The sequence below is a fragment of the Phoca vitulina genome, unplaced genomic scaffold, assembly GCF_004348235.1.
Source record: "Phoca vitulina isolate PV1807 unplaced genomic scaffold, GSC_HSeal_1.0 scaffold3, whole genome shotgun sequence".
Lineage (NCBI taxonomy): Eukaryota > Metazoa > Chordata > Mammalia > Carnivora > Phocidae > Phoca > Phoca vitulina.
Genome location: NW_022589706.1, coordinates 75320323 through 75338692, shown reverse-complemented (window position 1 = coordinate 75338692; position 18370 = coordinate 75320323). Strand labels below are relative to the sequence as shown.

At 36.2% G+C, this 18370-nt stretch overlaps 1 protein-coding gene across 3 annotated transcripts in view; it reads right to left on the bottom strand.

Annotated features, from left to right (window-relative positions):
• Nucleotides 1-18370, bottom strand: part of RAP1GDS1 (Rap1 GTPase-GDP dissociation stimulator 1) — a 158622-nt gene that overhangs the window by 21777 nt on the left and 118475 nt on the right. For all 3 annotated transcript variants that reach the window (XM_032400873.1, XM_032400874.1, XM_032400875.1), the window contains one exon: nt 4934-5059. In XM_032400873.1, coding sequence (XP_032256764.1) covers nt 4934-5059 — 126 coding nt within the window. The remainder of the gene's footprint in view (nt 1-4933; nt 5060-18370) is intronic.

Sequence of the window (18370 nt, the reverse complement as noted above, 5' to 3'; positions counted from 1 at the left end):
ATAACCACCACTTGCATATATAGGTAAGTATACATACATATGTATCATATATAAATACATACATCTACTATATCTATGTACATTTATGTATTAAAAGTCTTCTCCAAATGGTGAAAAAAATGCCACAAATGCAGAAAAGTGCATAATATACATATTAGCTTAATCAATTACTATGAAGCAAATAACCATGTAATTTCCACCTAGATCAAGAAATTCATTGCATGCATCCCAGGGAGCCCCTTTGTGCATTCCCTTTTCCCGTCACATATTCCTCCCTCCATCCCTCTCAAATCACTACCCTGATTTTTATGGTAATCACATTCATACTTTTCCTTATTATTTCACCAAATAAGCATTCCTGAAAACTACAGTTTAATTTTACCTTTTTGAATTTTTATATAAATGGAATCTTACAATACATATTTTTAGTGTTGGCTTTTTTCTATCAATGTTTGTAAGATTCATCTACACCATTGTTAGAGTTGTCTTCACTCCTGTTCATAAGTATAATTTTTTCCATTATATGAGTATACCATTATTTATTCTACTGTTAATGGACATAAGTTGTTTCTAATTTTTCATTTATTAGAGATAAAGCTAAGAACATTTCTGTAATGGTTCCTGGTGCACATGTACATGTTTCTGGGTATATTCTAAGAGCAAAACTGCTGAATCACACAGAATACAATCTTGAACCTGTTTTCCAAATTGTACCAATTTACACACCCACCAGCACTTAATGAGTTTCCACTGCTCCACACCCTCATCAACATTTGGTATTAGACTTTCCGGTGGCTATATAGTGTTTTATTTTGCATCCTGATTATTAATGAGTTAAGCATATTTTCATGTGTTTATTAGCCATTTGATCTTTTGTCAAGTGCCTATTTAAATCTTTTATGCATTTTCCCACTGGGCTTTCTATATTTTCCTTAATGATTTGTGGGAGTTTTTATAAATTGTACACATTCTGTTAATTATGTGTGTTGTGAATATCTTCTCTCACACACCGTCTTGCTTTTCACTCTTAATGGTGTTTTTTGGTGTCTTTCATTTTCATTGGAAGTTTTAGCCAAATTTATCAATCTTTTCCTTTACGGTCAGGGATTTTTGTGACCTAAGAAAACTTTCTATAACTCCAAGGCCATGACGATATTCTCCTATCTTATATTTTTAAGGTATGCTTTCTGGTTCTTACTTTCCCATTTAGGTTAATTACCTATCTAAACTTTTTTACATACGGTATGAAGTACGGGTGTATATATGTGTCTTCATTTGTATTTTTTCCCATATTCCCAGCACTGTTTATTGAAAAGACTGCTCTTTCCACACTGTTTTGCAGTGACAACTTGTTTTTTTCTCCTAATAAAATAAGCACCTATTAATGCATCCATTTGTTTCTCAGGTATCCTGTTCTACTGGTCTTCTCATCCATCCTTGTACCAATACCACACAGTCTTTTAGTTACTACAGTTTTATCAGAATAAAGGTTTTTTTTCTTGATTAATCTTACTAGTGATTTACCAGTTTTATTTAGTCTTTTGGACTCAACTTTGGTGATTATATGCTTATATTGCATTATGTATTTTCTATTTTATTAATCTCAGCTCTTTAGATTTCCTTTCCTCCAAGTATGGCTTTACCTATATCACATAAGATTTAAGATATAATACTGTTTTCATTATTAGAAAATTTTCTAATTTCCAGCACGCCTTGGTGGCTTAATTGGTTGAGCATCTGACTCTTGGTTTCAGTGCAGGTCATGATCTTTGGGTCATGAGATCAAGCCCCGAGACAGGCTCTGCGCTCACAGCAGAGCCTGCTTGAGATTCTCTCCCTTTCCCTCCCTCCACTTGTGTGTGCGCTTGTGCATGTGCACTCTCGCTCTCAAATAAATAAATACAATCTTAAAAAAAAAGAAAATTTTCTAATTTCCATCATGATTCTCCTTTGACCTCTGAAGTACTGGAAATACATTTTTTTAATATCTAAATATAAAGGGATTTCCTAGTTATCTTTTTATTATTATTAGACAAGTCACTTAAGTCAGAGCACATACTCCATAAGATTGCAATCCTTTGAAATTTGTTAAAACTTTTTTCTTTTTTATTAAATTTTAAAAATTCAATAGTTAACATATAGTGTATCATTAGTTTCAGAGATAGAGATCAGTAATTCATCAGTTGCACATAATACCCAGTGCTCATTACATCACATGCCCTCCTTAATTCCCATCACACAGTTACCCCATCCCCCCACCCACCTCCCCTCCAGCAACCCTCAGTTTGTTTCCTAGGGTTAAGAGTCTCTTATGGTTTGTCTCCCTCTCTGATTTCATCTTATTTTATTTTTCCTTCCCTTCCCCTATGTTCATCTGTTTCTTAAATTCCACGTATGAGTGAAACCATATGATAATTCTCTTTCTCTGATAGACTTATTTTGCTCAGCAAAATACCCTCCATTTCCACTCACGTTGATGTAAACTTTTTCATGACTATATGTGTTTTATATATATCATGTGTACTTGAAAAGAAAGAGCCCTGCAGCTGGGTGCAGTATTCTAAAATATGTCCATTAAATCAATTTTCTTAATCATGTTAATCTTTTCTATAACCTTGTTATTGTTTTTTTATCTGCTTGTTTTATCAATTACTGAAAGAGATATTAAAATCTCCCATGATATTTATGGATTTGTTTATTTTTCTCCATAATTCTGAGTGTTTCTGTTTCATATGTTTTGGGGTAATGCATACTTATAGCTCCCAGGTGAATCAGACCTTTCATCACCTTATCTATTGAGTCTTTTAATCTTAAATTCTATTTTATCTGATATTAAATATAACTATCTCAGCCTTCTTTAAGTTTGAATGATTTATTTATTTATAAAGACTTATTTAGAAACAGAGTGTGTGCGCATGTAAGCAGGAGGGGGGAAAGGGAGGGAGGAAAGGAGGGCAGAGGTAGGAGAGAAGCAGACTCCCCACTGAGCATGGAGCCTGATGTGGGGCTCATCCCAGAACCCAATATCATGACCTGACCCAAAACCAAGAGCCAGATGATCAACTGACTGAGCCACCCAGGCTCCCCTGAGTGATTTTTATTTTTTTAAATCCTTTTATTCTTAACTTATAATAAATCTCCTTATAATTAACAAGTTTTGTTTGTTTGAAAAATAATAGTTGATTTTTAAAAATTCAGTTGACAATTGGTCTCTTAATTAAAGGATTTAGGTCAAGTGCTTTTAATATAAGAAATACTATGTCTTAAATCTAGTATATTTTGTATGCCCTATTTGTATCCCCTGTTCCATGTTCCTTTTTCTCTCCTGTCTTGTTATTTTGAAGGTATACTTAAAAAAAAAAAAAAAAAAAATCTTTCCATTAGTTTGGCAGTTACACATTGTTTTTAAAAATTATTTTAGTAATCAAAGTTGGTGGTGGTGTACCTTCTCAGTTTTTACTCTGAAAATATCTTTATTTTGCCTTTAGTTTTTTTAAGATTTTATTTACTTATTTGACAGAGAGAGAGAGTGTGTGAGAACATGAAAGGGGGGGTAGGGGCAGAGGGCAAGGGAGAAGCAGACTTGCCGCCGGGCAGGGAGCCTGATGTGGGGCTTGATCCCAGGACCCCGGGATCATGACCTGAGCTGAAGGCAGACGCTTAACCAACTGAGCCACCCAAGTGCCCTTGTCTTTAGTTTTGAAGGATGTTTTCATGGGGTTTAGAAGTCTAGGTTGGCATTTTTTTTTTCAGCACGTAGATGTTTCATCGCCATCTGGATTTCATTGTTGTGCTAGAAGATAAGCAATCAGCCAAACTGTCACCCTTTTTAAGATAATCTATTTTTTTCCAGGCTGTTTTTAAGATTTTCGTCATTAGTTTCCTGTCGTTTCAAGATAATATATCTAGATATAAATTTCTTTTTATCAGGTTTTAGATTCATTTGGATTTTTGAATATTTGTTATCTTACATTAATAATTTCTGGTAAATTCTCTGTCAAAATTTAAAAAAATATTGCCTCTGCTACCCCCACCACTTTTTGGAACTCCAAAAAACGTATGTGAGAGCTTCTCACTGTACCCTCTGTACTTCTTATTCTCTTTTTATGTATATTGGTTTTTTTCTCTCTTTATACTTCGTTCTGGATTTTATTCCAGTCTATCTTCCTGTTCACTAGTTCTCTAAGATGACTATATTTGATCTAAATCCATCCATTAGGTTCTTATTTTGGGTTGTACTTTTTTCAATTCAGTAATTTCCAATTGTTTCTTTTTCAAATCTGCTATGTCACTTTTTATAGTTTCTAGTTTCCTTATACATTTTTCAAGCTTCCCTATAACTATTTGAATATAATAGCATACCTATATTGAGTCAATGTCTAATAATTCTAATATCTGGAGATTTGCTGTTGCCTGTTCTTTGTGCTGGTTCTTGCTTACAATTGTCTTGTCTCCTCATGTATCTGGTCCTTACTGATTATGTGCTAGACACTGTATCTGAAAAATTATTTATATGGGATGGTTTGTTTACTCTGGTTCACTCTTATTCCTATGGTGTATCCCTTTAGATTTTTTATCAAAGATAGGAATAGTTTACCAGTGTCCACACTGTTCCTTTGCCCTGCAAGGCTTCATAAGTGAAGTTCAGCCTCTCAGGTGCCTTTTCCAGATGGGGATAAAAATGTGTAAGCTACAGAATCATGTTTTTGCCAAGACTTTAAAATCAAAGGAACTTGGAAAGTAGCTTTGGCAAATGTAGATATAGTTACAAAGTAGATAATGTAGCTGAAGTTATAGACACCCAAAGTAAAACATCAGATCATTAATAAAGCAAAGAAGGCTTTTGAGTTAAATAGCTGGCAATTAAGTAATATTAGGAAAAACGGAAAAAGCATACATGATAAAAAATCAAGAGATGCATTTATTTTCTCACCATTTTCTGCCAATGGAGCAAGAACTTCAAAAATCATTTCCCTTTTATCATGTTCTATTTGTTTCTTGAAGAGTCTTACCAGCTCTTCAGCAATGTTTGTACTGGCAAACTGTTCTTTACTTGACTCTGCAAAACAGGAGAGATAACCTTAGAGTAAACACACAAAATTAAATGCAGAAATTGTATTCTATTACTTTCAATACATGCTCATTTTGTACCATTACTGATAAATACAAATACTCTGCAAGAACAGGAACTATCAGATACATCTTAAATGCTCCTGAAAAGGAAAAATGGCCTTAAAGAAAACGTTCCAACCCAGTTTTATTCAACGCTATAAAAAAATGTTCACTAGCATAACATATAGGTAACCATAGCAACAATTAAATTACTAAGTTATAAATTCATAGTTTCAACACTTTTAGTCAAAGAAGAAAAACTGCTCATAACAGACTGCATTTTACAAGGCTGAAGTAAAGATGACTTATCATCATGTTTAGATCATTAAAATGGTATGCTCTTGTGCTGGTCCTGACATGCCTACTATTAAAGGTCAATTCTTCACATGTACATGGGGTCTCATTCCCTCCTGCCTCTTCAGCATTTCCAATCTCTCCTCACTCTGGGGCCCACCATCAGCATTTAAATATGCTCTAATATCTCTCACACAAAAAAGCAATATTAAAAACAACTTTCTCGGAGCACCTGGGTGGCTCAGTTGGTTGAGCCTCCAACTCTTGGTTTGGTCTCAGGTCATGATCTCATGGGCCGTGGGATTCAGCCCCCCCAACGGAAATCCATGCTCAGCAAGGAGTCTGCCTGAAGATTCTCTCCCTCTCCCCCCACTCACACATGTGTGCTCAAATAATCTTTAAAAACAATAAAATAAAAACTATCTTCTACTTTACTTTTCTTCAACTACCATCCAATCTCTGTTCAGTTTCACAAACAAGTTTCTTGCTAGCACCATCTACATACACTGTCTCTACTTTCTCAACTCGTCTGCATTTTTTTTTTTTAATATTTTATTTAAGAGAGAAAGAGAGTGAGAGAGAGAGCACAAGCAGGGGGAGCAGCAGAGGGAGAGGGAGAAGAAGGCTCCCTCGGAGCAAGGAGCCCGACGTGGGGCTCGATCCCAGGATCTCGGGACCATGACCCGAGCCGAAGGCAGACGCTCAATTAAACCCACTTCAAACTAATTTTGGCCCTCCTGCTCCTCCCCTTTTATCAGACCTCTGTAAATTCCAGTTCCTTGGGACTTGATCCTTTTCTTTCTTATCTTTTTGGTCCTTACTCTCATTCCAGACAATCTAATTCTCTTCCATAACAACAAAACAGCACCTATACATTGATCCTTGTACAATCCTATCTCTAGCCCTCTTCTGTACTTCAAGCTACTTATTTAACTGGCCACCTGACATCTCCATGTGAATATCCGCCTCTCGTATCCAGACTCAATGTCTAAAATTAGGACTTTCAGTATTACCTGAAATCTGTTTTTCTTCCAGAGTTCCTTTACTTCCTTTACTTGGTAAATGAACAGTCCATCTATCCATCTATGCAGGAAGAAACCTAGCAGTCATTGATCACTTGTTCTCATTCAACTTTATCTCCAGTGAATTACCAAACTCTACCAATTTGCCTCCAAAATACAACTGGAATCCATTCCATTTCTCTCCAGTTATCTTCTTAATTTCTTTTGCTGCCTCAGATGTCCTAATAATTTATCCAGAATTTTCAGAGAATTCGACTAAATCCAACCTAGATTTGTTACTCTCTGTGTGTTGGGGGCACAGCTGACATCCTAGAATTTTTTATCATTATCTTGCTAGATACTTTCCTTCCAGTATTAGATACTCTATTATCTACATCCTTTTGCTTTCACTTGTTTTGATTTGGTATAAGCATCTTCCAAATCCACTCCCTATAATACGTATAGGAGGCAAATATTTTAAAATCTTGACTGTCTGAAAATGCGTTATCTCACCTAGAGTTTATGCCTCCAATTAGTCCCTCATCTCATTCCATTACTTTCTCATACTAGCAATTATCACAATTTATAACTATATGATTGTTTGTAAATTTGTTTAAAATGTTTCCATCTCACCCACTAAGCCATAAGCTCCTTGAGGGCAAGGACAGTGCTTATTAACTACCACTAACACTGTGTAGAGTATACTGCCATACACAGCAGGTGTCCAAAATAATGCCTGATTGAATGTGTGACTGAATGAACAATTAAATAAATACAAGAGGTAGATTCTGCTCTCTAGTTTCAACCTCTGCTGATATCAAATAAATGTTCAACCAACTGAGACACCCAGGTACCTCTAAAGTTATTTTTATCAAAATTATACATGAGCTTAAAGAGATACTTAGTTCTAATACTTATATTACAAGAATCCAGTCTCCTTCTCCCATTTTTCCTTCTCAGAAGCCAAGCACATAAAGCTCTTTTAGCTAAGTCATTGGTATTTACCTCCATATTTTTAAATGGTTGAAACTAGAGAGCAGAACCTACCTCTTGTATTGGGGGAGGTACTACTCTACTCTCTAGTTTAAACCTCTGCTGATATCAAATAAAAAATACTGCAAATTCAACTTTAAAAGAGAAAAGAGAAACACAAATCTTAACATGGCTTCATAGTTTTGATTCACTTCTCTTATTACACTGCTTTCAGTGTCTGCATCAGATCTATGCCAAAATGATGAAAATCTACCCCAAAACTTTATGATTCCTTCGTGCCATAAAAAAGAAGTAGGAGTGGAGTGTCTTTTCTAATAAGCTACCTCAACCCTCAGAGATCATATTCTACACATGTCAGCACACCTTACCCTATAAAGTGAGTTTGATATAAATAGGGATGATTTAAGTCCTGAGCACTGTTGGTTGCTCCTTTGCTTCAGAGAGTTCTTCAAATGGAAAGAATTTCAGGAACATAAAAGCATAGGTGAAGTAGACAGACATCAACATTTATCTATGTGCTCGCATTCTTTTTAAAAATAATAGTGTTTGTGTTCTTTTTTCCAATCCACATTCTACACCTTCAAACACTTAATAAACTAAAACCAAATCATTCCTGCTAAGTAATTCAGGCCATTTGCCACCACAAGGAAACAATGCATTATGATTAATACACATGTTAAAGAACAAGATCTGTATTTATCCTGCAGGTGGATACAGAGGAAAAAGCAGCATGAAGTATGATTTGAATCAAATGTCATGGATGCTTAACACCACCTTTAGCAAGAACTTTCATTTTCTAAAGTTTTTTTTTTTTTTTTTAGATTTATTTATTTTAGAGATACAGAGTGAGAGAGAGAACACAAGAGGGGGGAGGGTCAGAGGGAGGAGACTCCCTACTGAGCAGGAAGCCTGATTCAGGAGGGCTGGATCCTGGGATTACTGGATCATGACCCGAGCTGAAGACAAATGTTCAACCAACTGAGACACCCAGGTACCTCTAAAGTTATTTTTATCAAAATTATACATGAGCTTAAAGAAATACTTAGTTCTAATACTTATATTACCAGAAGAATCCAGTCTCCTTCTATTTTTCCTTCTCAGAAGTCAAGCACATAAAGCTCTTTTAGCTAAGTCATTGGTATTTACCTCCATATTTTTAAATAACATATTTGTATTGACACTTTTTGATTTTTTAGTTTTAAGTATTTTTGACTTTCCAATATAAACAATTAGGCCTTAGCTTTCTCTTATTTCCCCCTCTACCAAAGCCTTCATCTTTTCAATATAATTATAATTTTGGTTATATTAGTAATTAGTGTTTTAATAATACAGTATTTCATTTTCCCTAGAACTATTTTTTGTTCCTCTGGGATTAATTTTTTTTTCATTTGCTTAGTTTTCTATGTACTTATCATTAATTCAGCTCCAAACTCCAAACTGTTGATCAGCTGTCTGATCTTCTCTTAAGAAGCTCACTTTAGGTAATAATCAATTTCATCTCCTCCAAGAATTACCCTAACCCCAACTCTAGCAGCCTCTGACTTGTTCCAATCTGGACTAGTTGGTCTTTGAAAACAGGCCATTTGGGGCTCTCATGTCACCATCCTACTAGGAATTCTTCTTTTCCTGTTGGATCTCTTGTCTCCTGATTTCTATGTAGTCTTCTTTCTTAATTTAAATCCTTTGCTTTGGTGGAACACATCTTCCAGTGGCTTCCAGAAAGATATGTAGGTTATTAATTTTCTGAGATGTTCATGTTTGATAATGTCTTTATTATAACTTCACACTTGTTTGACAGTTTGATTTGGTATAGAATTCTATATTGGAAATAGTTTTCCCTCCAATTTTTGAAGGCAGTACTTTATTTTCTTCTGGCTGCCAGTGTTTTGAGACATCTAATGTCTACATATTTACAGTTTTTTGTATGCAACTTTTTGTCCTCTAAGTTTGTAAGATGTTCTTTGCCCTATTTTAAAATTTCAAAAAGATGTGCCATGATCTGGGTCTATTTTCATCCATTAGGCTAGGCATTTGACAGACCCAATCATGCAAAATTATGTACTTTAGTTCTGTGATACTTAAGTTATTCAGCAATGGTCTGCTTATCTATTTCTAAAACTTTTGGCCTAATTCTCTATCTGTATTTTCTCTTCTATTTTCTATCCCTCTCTTGTTTTTTGCTTTACTTCTGCAACTATTTCTCCAAACAACTGTCTTTCATTTTAGCTACGGTGCTTTTAATGTTTAAGATTTTTTGTTCTGTTCCTCTTTAAAAATAGCATCCTTACAGTTTCACACTTCCAGTATTTTTTCTCACTTACCTGAGTATATTTGCCTTTTCCTCACCCTGCATGGTTTCTATTTCCTCCAAATTGTTTTTTCTATTTATTTCATCACCTTTGATGTTAGAAGCTATGCTTACCTCTCTAATTGTCTATATATTGATTACAAATTGGGATTTAAGTTGGCTGGGACGATGGTAGAGTAAGAAGGCCCTAACCTTGTCCTGTCCAATGGATACAACTAGATAATACCCATATCAGCATAAATAACCAAGGAAATGACCTGAAGACTGCAGAACAAACTCTACAACTAAAGGCAGAGAAAAGGTCACATCAAAGACGGTAGGAAGGTGGTCTGGGAGTGAAACAAACTGTGGCTGTCCATGGTGGGGAGGGTGCCGATGGCGCAGAGAAGGGCAGAACACAGACTTTCACACCAAGAAGCCAATAAACAGGGAGGAAGAATCTCTGTAATATTTACCTTTGATAGTGAGAGGGGCCAAATTTTATAAGTTCTTAAAACCAGTGGGACTTAAAGCCTGGAATTTTAAAAAGCAGGGGCTCAGCTCTGGGACAGCCCAGAAGGCAGTAGGAAGTGGAGTTCCTGCCCTTAAAGAGACAGCACGGCAAACAGACTGTGCAGATACAGTGTAAAACCAGCAGTTTGAAAAACGCTGGGGGACAGACAAGGGGGGAATAATTTGCTCATCTCAGAGCACACCTGGGAGAGACAAGGATCGGGGGAGACCCCTCCAGGAACGAAGGAGCTGGCAGGTACCATTTCCCTCCTATGTTGACAGCCTGGTATCCACACTCCTTACCTTAGTTGCATTAAGCAACCCCACCCCCCACACTTTGGCAGATCTACCTTTCCCAGTCATGCTCACCTCAGTTCCAGTGCTGTGCCCTACACCCTCCTCCCCAGAAGACCAGTGAAAACCCTGCCAATTCCATATCTCCTGACCTGCCCATTTTGTGGGACCTTGGTCCTGGCAGGGGCATGTCTAGTTTTGCAAGCAGACCACCACACATCTTGCTGCATACAGTAGAACAAGAGCCTCTGCAGACAATTACAATGAAGGAAAAAGAGGCCAAGACTCAACAGCACAGCACATGCAACACACACAGGAGAGGTCCCTGAAGTGCCAGGCCCTGGGGAACACGGGACACTGCACTGCAGGGCACTATTGGACCTCTTCTTCATAAGACTATTACTGTCAAGAGCAAGAGAAGTAGCTGACTTTCCTAACACACAGAAACAGACACAGAAAGTCAGACAAAATGAGACAGAGAAACATCTCCTAAACAAAAGAACACAATCAAACCACAGCAAGAGACCAAAGCAAAACAGATATAAGTACTATGCTGGATAGAAAATTTAAAGTAATGATCATAAAGATACTCACTGGACTGGAGAAAAGAGTGGAGGACATCAGTGAGACCCTTGACATAGAGATGAAAAAGAACCAATCAGAGATCAGGAACACAATAAATGAAATTAAAAATACACTTGATGGAATAAATACCAGGTTAGATGAAGCAGAGAAATGAATGGCCTGGAAGACAGAGTAATGGACAGTAACCAAGCTGAACAAAGGAAAGAAAATTATGCAAATTGAACATAGTTTTATGGAACTCAGTGACTCCATCAAGCATAACAACATCCACATTATAGGGAACTCAGAAAAACAAGAGAGAGATAAGGGGGCAGAAAATTTACCTGAAGAAATAATAGCTGAAAACTTCCCTCATTAGGGGAAGGAAACAGATATCCAGATCAAGGAGGCACAGAGATCCCCCAAAAAATTCAACCCAAGGAAGTCCACACCAAAACACATAATAATAAAAATGGCAAAAGGTAGTGATTAAAAAAAAAATTTTAAGGAGCAAGAGAAAAGAAGGCAGTTATATACAAGGGAAACCCCATAAGGCTATCAGTGGACTTTTCAGCAGAAACTTCACAGGCTAGAAGGGAGTGGCACGATACATTCAAAGTGCTGTAAGGGAAAAATCTGCAGCTAAGAATACTCTAACAAGGGCATCATTCAGAATAGAAAGAGAGATAAAAAGTTTCTCAAAGAGTTCATGACCACTAAACCAGCCTTACAAGCAACATTAAGGGAGACACTTCGGGTGAAAAAGGAAAGACCACAAGTGAGAGTAAGAAAAGTAAAAAGCACAAAAGCAATAAAAATATTCCTGTAAAAATCAGTCAAGGGATTCATAAAATAAAAGGATGTAAAGTATAATACCACATACTAAAATTGTGTGTGTGGCGGGGAGAGAAGTAAAGAATGGACTCAAACTTAAGTAACCATCAACTTATTATAGACTGCTATACACAAAAGACGTTATATACAAACCTAATGGTAACCACAAATCAAAAACCAGTAATAGATATGCAAAAAATAAAAACAAAGGAATCCATGTGTAGCACTAAAAAAAGCCAACAAACCATGAAAGAGAACAAGAGAAGAAAGGATCAGAGAGAATCTACACAAACAACCACAAAACAAGTAACAAAATGGCAATAAATATCTATAAATAATTACTTTGAATGCAAATGGACTTAATGCTCCAATGAAAAGACGTAGGGTAAAGGAGCGGATAAAAAAACAAGACCCATCTATACGCTGCTTACAAGAGACTCATTTCAGACCAAAACACACCTGCAAATTGAAAGTGAGGGGATGGAGAAATATTTATCATGCAATGGATGCCAAAAGAAAGCTGGAATAGCAATACTTATACTGGACAAAACAGACTTTAAAACAAAGACTATAACAAGAGACAAAGAAGGATACATTATAATAATAAAGGGGACAATCCAACAAGAGGATATAACAACTATAAATATTTATGCACCCAATATGGAAGTACTCAAATACATAAAACAGTTCATAAAAATCAACAGTAATACAATAATAGCAATAATCACAAGGATTACAATAGCAAGTAATACAATAACAGCAAGTAATACAATAATACAATAGTAATAATACCCCACTTACATCAATGGACAGATCATCCAAACAGAAAATCAACAAGGAAAGAATGACTTCAAATAACACACTGGATTTAACAGACAAATTCAGAACATTCCAGCCTAAAACAGCAGAATATACATTCAAGTGCACACGAAACATTTTCCAGAATAGATCACATTATTAGGTCACAAAACAAGTCTCAGTAAAAAAAAATAAATTAAGCAACCTGGAAGAAATGGATGCCTTCCTGGAAACCTATAAACTACCAAGACTGAAACAGGAAGAAATTGACAACCTGAATAGACCAATAACCAGTAACGAGATTGAAGCAGTGATCAAAAACCTCCCAAAAAACAAGAGTCCAGGGCCTGATGGACTCCCTGGGGAATTCTACCAAACATTCAAAGAAGAAATAATACCTATTCTCCTGAAGGTGTTTCAAAAAATAGAAACAGAAGGAAAACTTCCAAACTCATTCTATGAGGCCAGCATTACCTTGATCCCCAAACCAGGCAAAGACCCCATCAAAAAGGAGAATTACAGACCGATATCCCTGATGAATACGGATGCCAAAATTCTCAATAAAATCCTAGCTAATAGGATCCAACAGTATATTAAAAGGATTATCCATCAGGACCAGGTGGGATTTATCCCTGGGATGCAAGGGTGGTTCAACATTCGCAAATCCATCAATGTGATAGAACACATAAGTAAGAGAAGAGACAAGAACCACATGGTTCTCTCAATTGATGCAGAAAAAGCATCTGACAAAATACAGCATCCTTTCCTGATTAAAACTCTCCATAGTGTAGGGATAGAGGGAACATTCCTCAAGTTCATAAAAAGCATCTATGAGGCGCCCACAGCGAAAATCATTCTCAATGTGGAAAGGCTGAGAGCCTTTCCCGTAAGATCAGGAACATGACAAGGATGCCCACTCTCACCACTACTATTCAACATAGTATTGGAAGTCCTAGCAACAGCAATCAGACAACAAAAAGAAATAAAAAGTATTCAAATTGGCAAAGAAGAAGTCAAACTCTCTCTCTTCGCAGATGACATGATACTTTATGTGGAAAATGCAAAAGACTCCAGCCCCAAATTACTAGAACTCATCCAGCAATTCAGTAATGTGGCAGGATACAAAATCAATGCACAGAAATCAGTTGCTCTCCTATATACTAACAATGTAACTGCAGAAAGAGAAATTAGGGAATTGATTCCATTTACAATAGCAGCAAAAACTGTAAGATACCTTGGAATAAACCTAACCAAAGAGGTAAAGGATCTATACTCTAGAAACTACAGAACACTTATGGAGGAAACTGAAGACACAAAAAGATGGAAAAACATTCCATGCTCATGGATCGAAAGAATAAACTTTGTTAAAATGTCTATGCTGCCCAGAGCAATCTATACTTTCAACGCCATCCCAGTCAAAATACCAACAGCATTTTTAAAGTGCTGGAACAAACACTCCTAAAATTTGTATGGAATCAGAAAAGACCCCAAATCACCAAGGAATTGTTGAAAAAGAAAAACAAAGCTGGGGCATCACATTGCTTGATTTCAAGCTCTATTACAAAGCCGTGATCACCAAGACAGCACGGTACTGGCACAAAAACAGACACATAGACCAATGGAACAGAATAGAGAGCCCAGATATGGACCCTCAACTCTATGGTCAAATAATCTTCGACAAAGCAGGAAAAAAATATGCAATGGAAAAAAGACAGTCTCTTCAATAAATGGTGCTGCGAAAATTGGACAACTACATACAGAAGAATGAAACTAGACCATTCTCTAACACCATACACAAAGATAAACTCAAAATGGATGAAAGACCTCAATGTGAGACAGGAATCCATCAAAATCCTAGAGGAGAACATAGGCAGTAACCTCTTTGACATCGGCCACAGCAACCACTTTCAAGATACATCTCCAACGGCAAGGGAAACAAAAGCGAAAATGAACTTTTGGGACTTCATCAAGATAAAAAGCTTCTGCACAGCAAAGGAAGCAGTCAACAAAATAAAGGCAACTGACAGAATGGGAGAAGATATTTGCAAATGACACTACAGGCAAAGGACTGAGATCCAAGATCTATAAACTTCTCAAACTCAACACCCAAAAACTAAATAATCAAGTCAAAAAATGGGCAGAAGACATGAACAGACACTTCTCCAAAGAAGACATACAAATGGCTAACAGACACATGAAAAAATGTTCATCATCATTAGCCATCAGGGAAATTCAAGTCAAAACCACATTGACATACCACCTTACACCAGTCAGAATGGCAAAAATAGACAACACAAGAAACACAAATGTTGGAGAGGTTGTGGAGAAAGGGGAACCTTCTTACACTGTTGGTGGGAATGCAAGTTGGTACAGCCACTTTGGAAAAACAGTGTGAAGGTTCCTCAAAAAATTAAAAATGGAGCTACCCTATGACCCAGCAATTACACTACTGGGTATTGACCCCAAAGACACAGATGTAGTGAAAAGAAGGGCCATATGCATCCCAATGTTCATAGCAGCAATGTCCACAATAGCCAAACTGTGGAAAGAGCTGAGATGCCCTTCAATAGACAAATGGATAAAGAAGATGTGGTCCATATATACAATGGAATATTACTCAGCCATCAGAAAGGATGAATACCCAACTTTTGCATCAACATGGATGGGACCAGAGGAGATAATGCTAAGTGAAAGAAGTCAAGCAGAGAAAGTCAATTATCATATGGTTTCACTTATTTGTGGAACATAAGGAATAGCATGGAGAACATTAGAAGGAAGGGAAAAATGAAGTGGGGGGAATCGGAGGGGGAGACGAACCATGACAGACTATGGACTCAGAGAAACAAACTGAGGGTTTTAGAGGGGAGATGGGTGGGGGATGGGTTAGCCCAGTGATGGGTATCAAGGAGGGCACGTATTGCATGGAGCACTGGGTGTTATACGCAAACAATGAATCATGGAACACTACATCAAAAACTAATGATGTACTTTATGGTGACTAACATAACATAATAAAATTAAAAAAAAAATCAGTCATACCATGCATCTTTTTTTTTTTTTTAAAGATTTTATTTATTTATTTGGGAGAGAAAGAGAGAGAGACAGCAAGCATGAGCAGGGGGAGGGGGAGAGGGAGCAGCAGACTCCCTGCTGAGTAGGGACCCCGGAATCATGACCTGAGCTGAAGGCAGATACCTAACCGACTGAGCCATCCAGATGCCCCACCATGCATCTTTTCTGACCACAAGCCTATGAAATTAGAATTCAGTCACAAGAAGAAATCTGGAAAGAACACAAAAACATAGAGGTTAAATAACATGCTACTAAATAATGAATGGGTCTACCAAAAATCAAAGAAATTAAAAATTACATGAAAAAATGAAAATGAAAAACAGTGGTCCAAAATCATTGGGATGCAGCAAAAGTGGTTCTAAGAAGGAAGTTTACAGCAATACAGGACTACCTCAAGAAGCAAAAAAAATCTCAAATAAACAACCTAACCTTACACCTAAAGGAGCTACAAAAAGGAGAACAAACGAAAGCCAAACTCAACAAAAGGAAATAATAAAGACTAGAGGAGAAATAAATGATATAGAAACGAAAAAACAATAGAACTGATCAATGAAACCAGGAGGTGGTTCTTTGAAAAGATCAACCAAATTGATACTAGGAAGACTCATTAAAAAAAAAAAAAGAGGGCCCAAATACCAACAAATTGGACAACTTAGGAGAAAAGGAAAAATTCCTAGAAATAAATAACCTACCAAAACTAAGGAGGAAGAAATAGAAAATTTGGACAGACCAATTACCAGCAATGAAATTGTATCAGTAATCAAAAAACTCCCAACAAACAAAAGTCCAGGACCAGTTTCACATGTGATTTCTACCAAACATTTAAAGAAGAGTTAATATCCACTCTTCTCAAACTATTCCAAAAAATACAAGAGGAAGGAAATCTTCCAAATTCATTCTAGGAGGCCAGTATCACCCTGATACCAAAACTAGATAAAGATACTACAAGGAAAGAAAACTACAGGTAAATATCTCTCATGAATATAGATGCAAAAATCTTCAACAAAATATTAACAAACTGAATCCAACAATACATTAAAAAAAATCATACACCACAATCAAGTGGGTTATTCCTGAGATGCAAGTGTGGTTAAAACAATCAATATGATACATCACATTCCATAAAGGATAAAAACCGTATGATCATTTTAAGAGAAGCAGAAAAAGCATTTGACAAAGAAAGAAATCCATTCATTATAAAAACCCTCAACAAAGTAGTTCTAGAAGGAACATATCTCAACATAATAAAGGCCCTATATGAAACACCCACAGCCAACATCATACTCAATGGTGCAAAACTAAAAGCTTTTCCCTTAAGGTCAGGAACAAATCAAGGATACCACTCTCAAGACTTCTATTCAACATAGTATTGGAAGTCCTAGTCATAGCAATTAGACAACATAAAGAGATAAAAGGCATCCAAATTGGTAAGGAAGAAGTAAAACTCTTAGTATTTGCAGATGACATGATACTATACATAGAAAATCCTAAAGACTCCACCAAAAAACTACTACAACTGATAAATGAATTCAGTGAAGTAGCAGGATACAAAATCAATGTACAGAAATCTGTTGTATTACTATACACTAATAATGAAGCAGGAGAAAGTGAAATTAAGAAAATAATTTCATTTACAGTTGCATTGAAAACAATATAATGTCTAGGAATAAACTAAAGAGGTGAAGGACCTCTATTCTGAAAACTATAAAACATTGATGAAAGAAATTCCAGACAACTCAAAGAAATGGAAAAACATTCCATGCTCACGGGTTAGAAAAGCAAATATTGTTAAAATGTCTATACTACTCAAAGCAACCTAGAGGTTTAATGCAATCCCTATCAAAATACCAAAAGTATTTTTCATGGAACTAGAACAAACAATCTTTAAATTTGTATGGAACCACAAAAGACCTTGAATAGCCAAAGCAATCTTGAAAAAGAAAAACAAAACTGGAGGTATCAAAATCTCAGACTTCAAGTTATATTGCAAAGTGGTAGTATTTAAAACAGTATGGTACTAGCATAAAGATAGACACATAGATAAATGGAATATAACAGAAAACCCAGAAATAAACCCACGATTATATGGTCAATTAATCTTTGACAAAGGAGGAAAGAGTAATCTAATAGGAAAAAGACAGTTCCTTCAACAAATGATGTTGGGAAAACTGGACAGCCACATGCAAAAGAACGAAACTGGGGCACTTTCTTTCACCATACACAAAAATAAACCAAAATGGATCCAAGACCAAAATGTGAGACCTGAAACCACAAAAATCCTAAAAGAGAGCACAGGTAGTAATTTCTCTGACATTGGCCACAGCAACATTTTACTAGATAATGTCTCCTGAGGCAAGGGAGATAAAACCAAAAGTAAACTATTGGGACTACAACAAAATAAAAAACTTCTGCACAGTAAAGGAAACAATCAACAAAACTAAAGGCAATGTACTAAATGGGAGAAGATACTTGCAAATGACATATCCAATAAAGGGTTAGTATCCAAAATATATAAAGAACTGGTACAACTTAATACCCAAAAAACAAATCATCCAATTAAAAACTGCAGAAGACACAAATACATATTTCTCCAAAAAAGACATTCAGA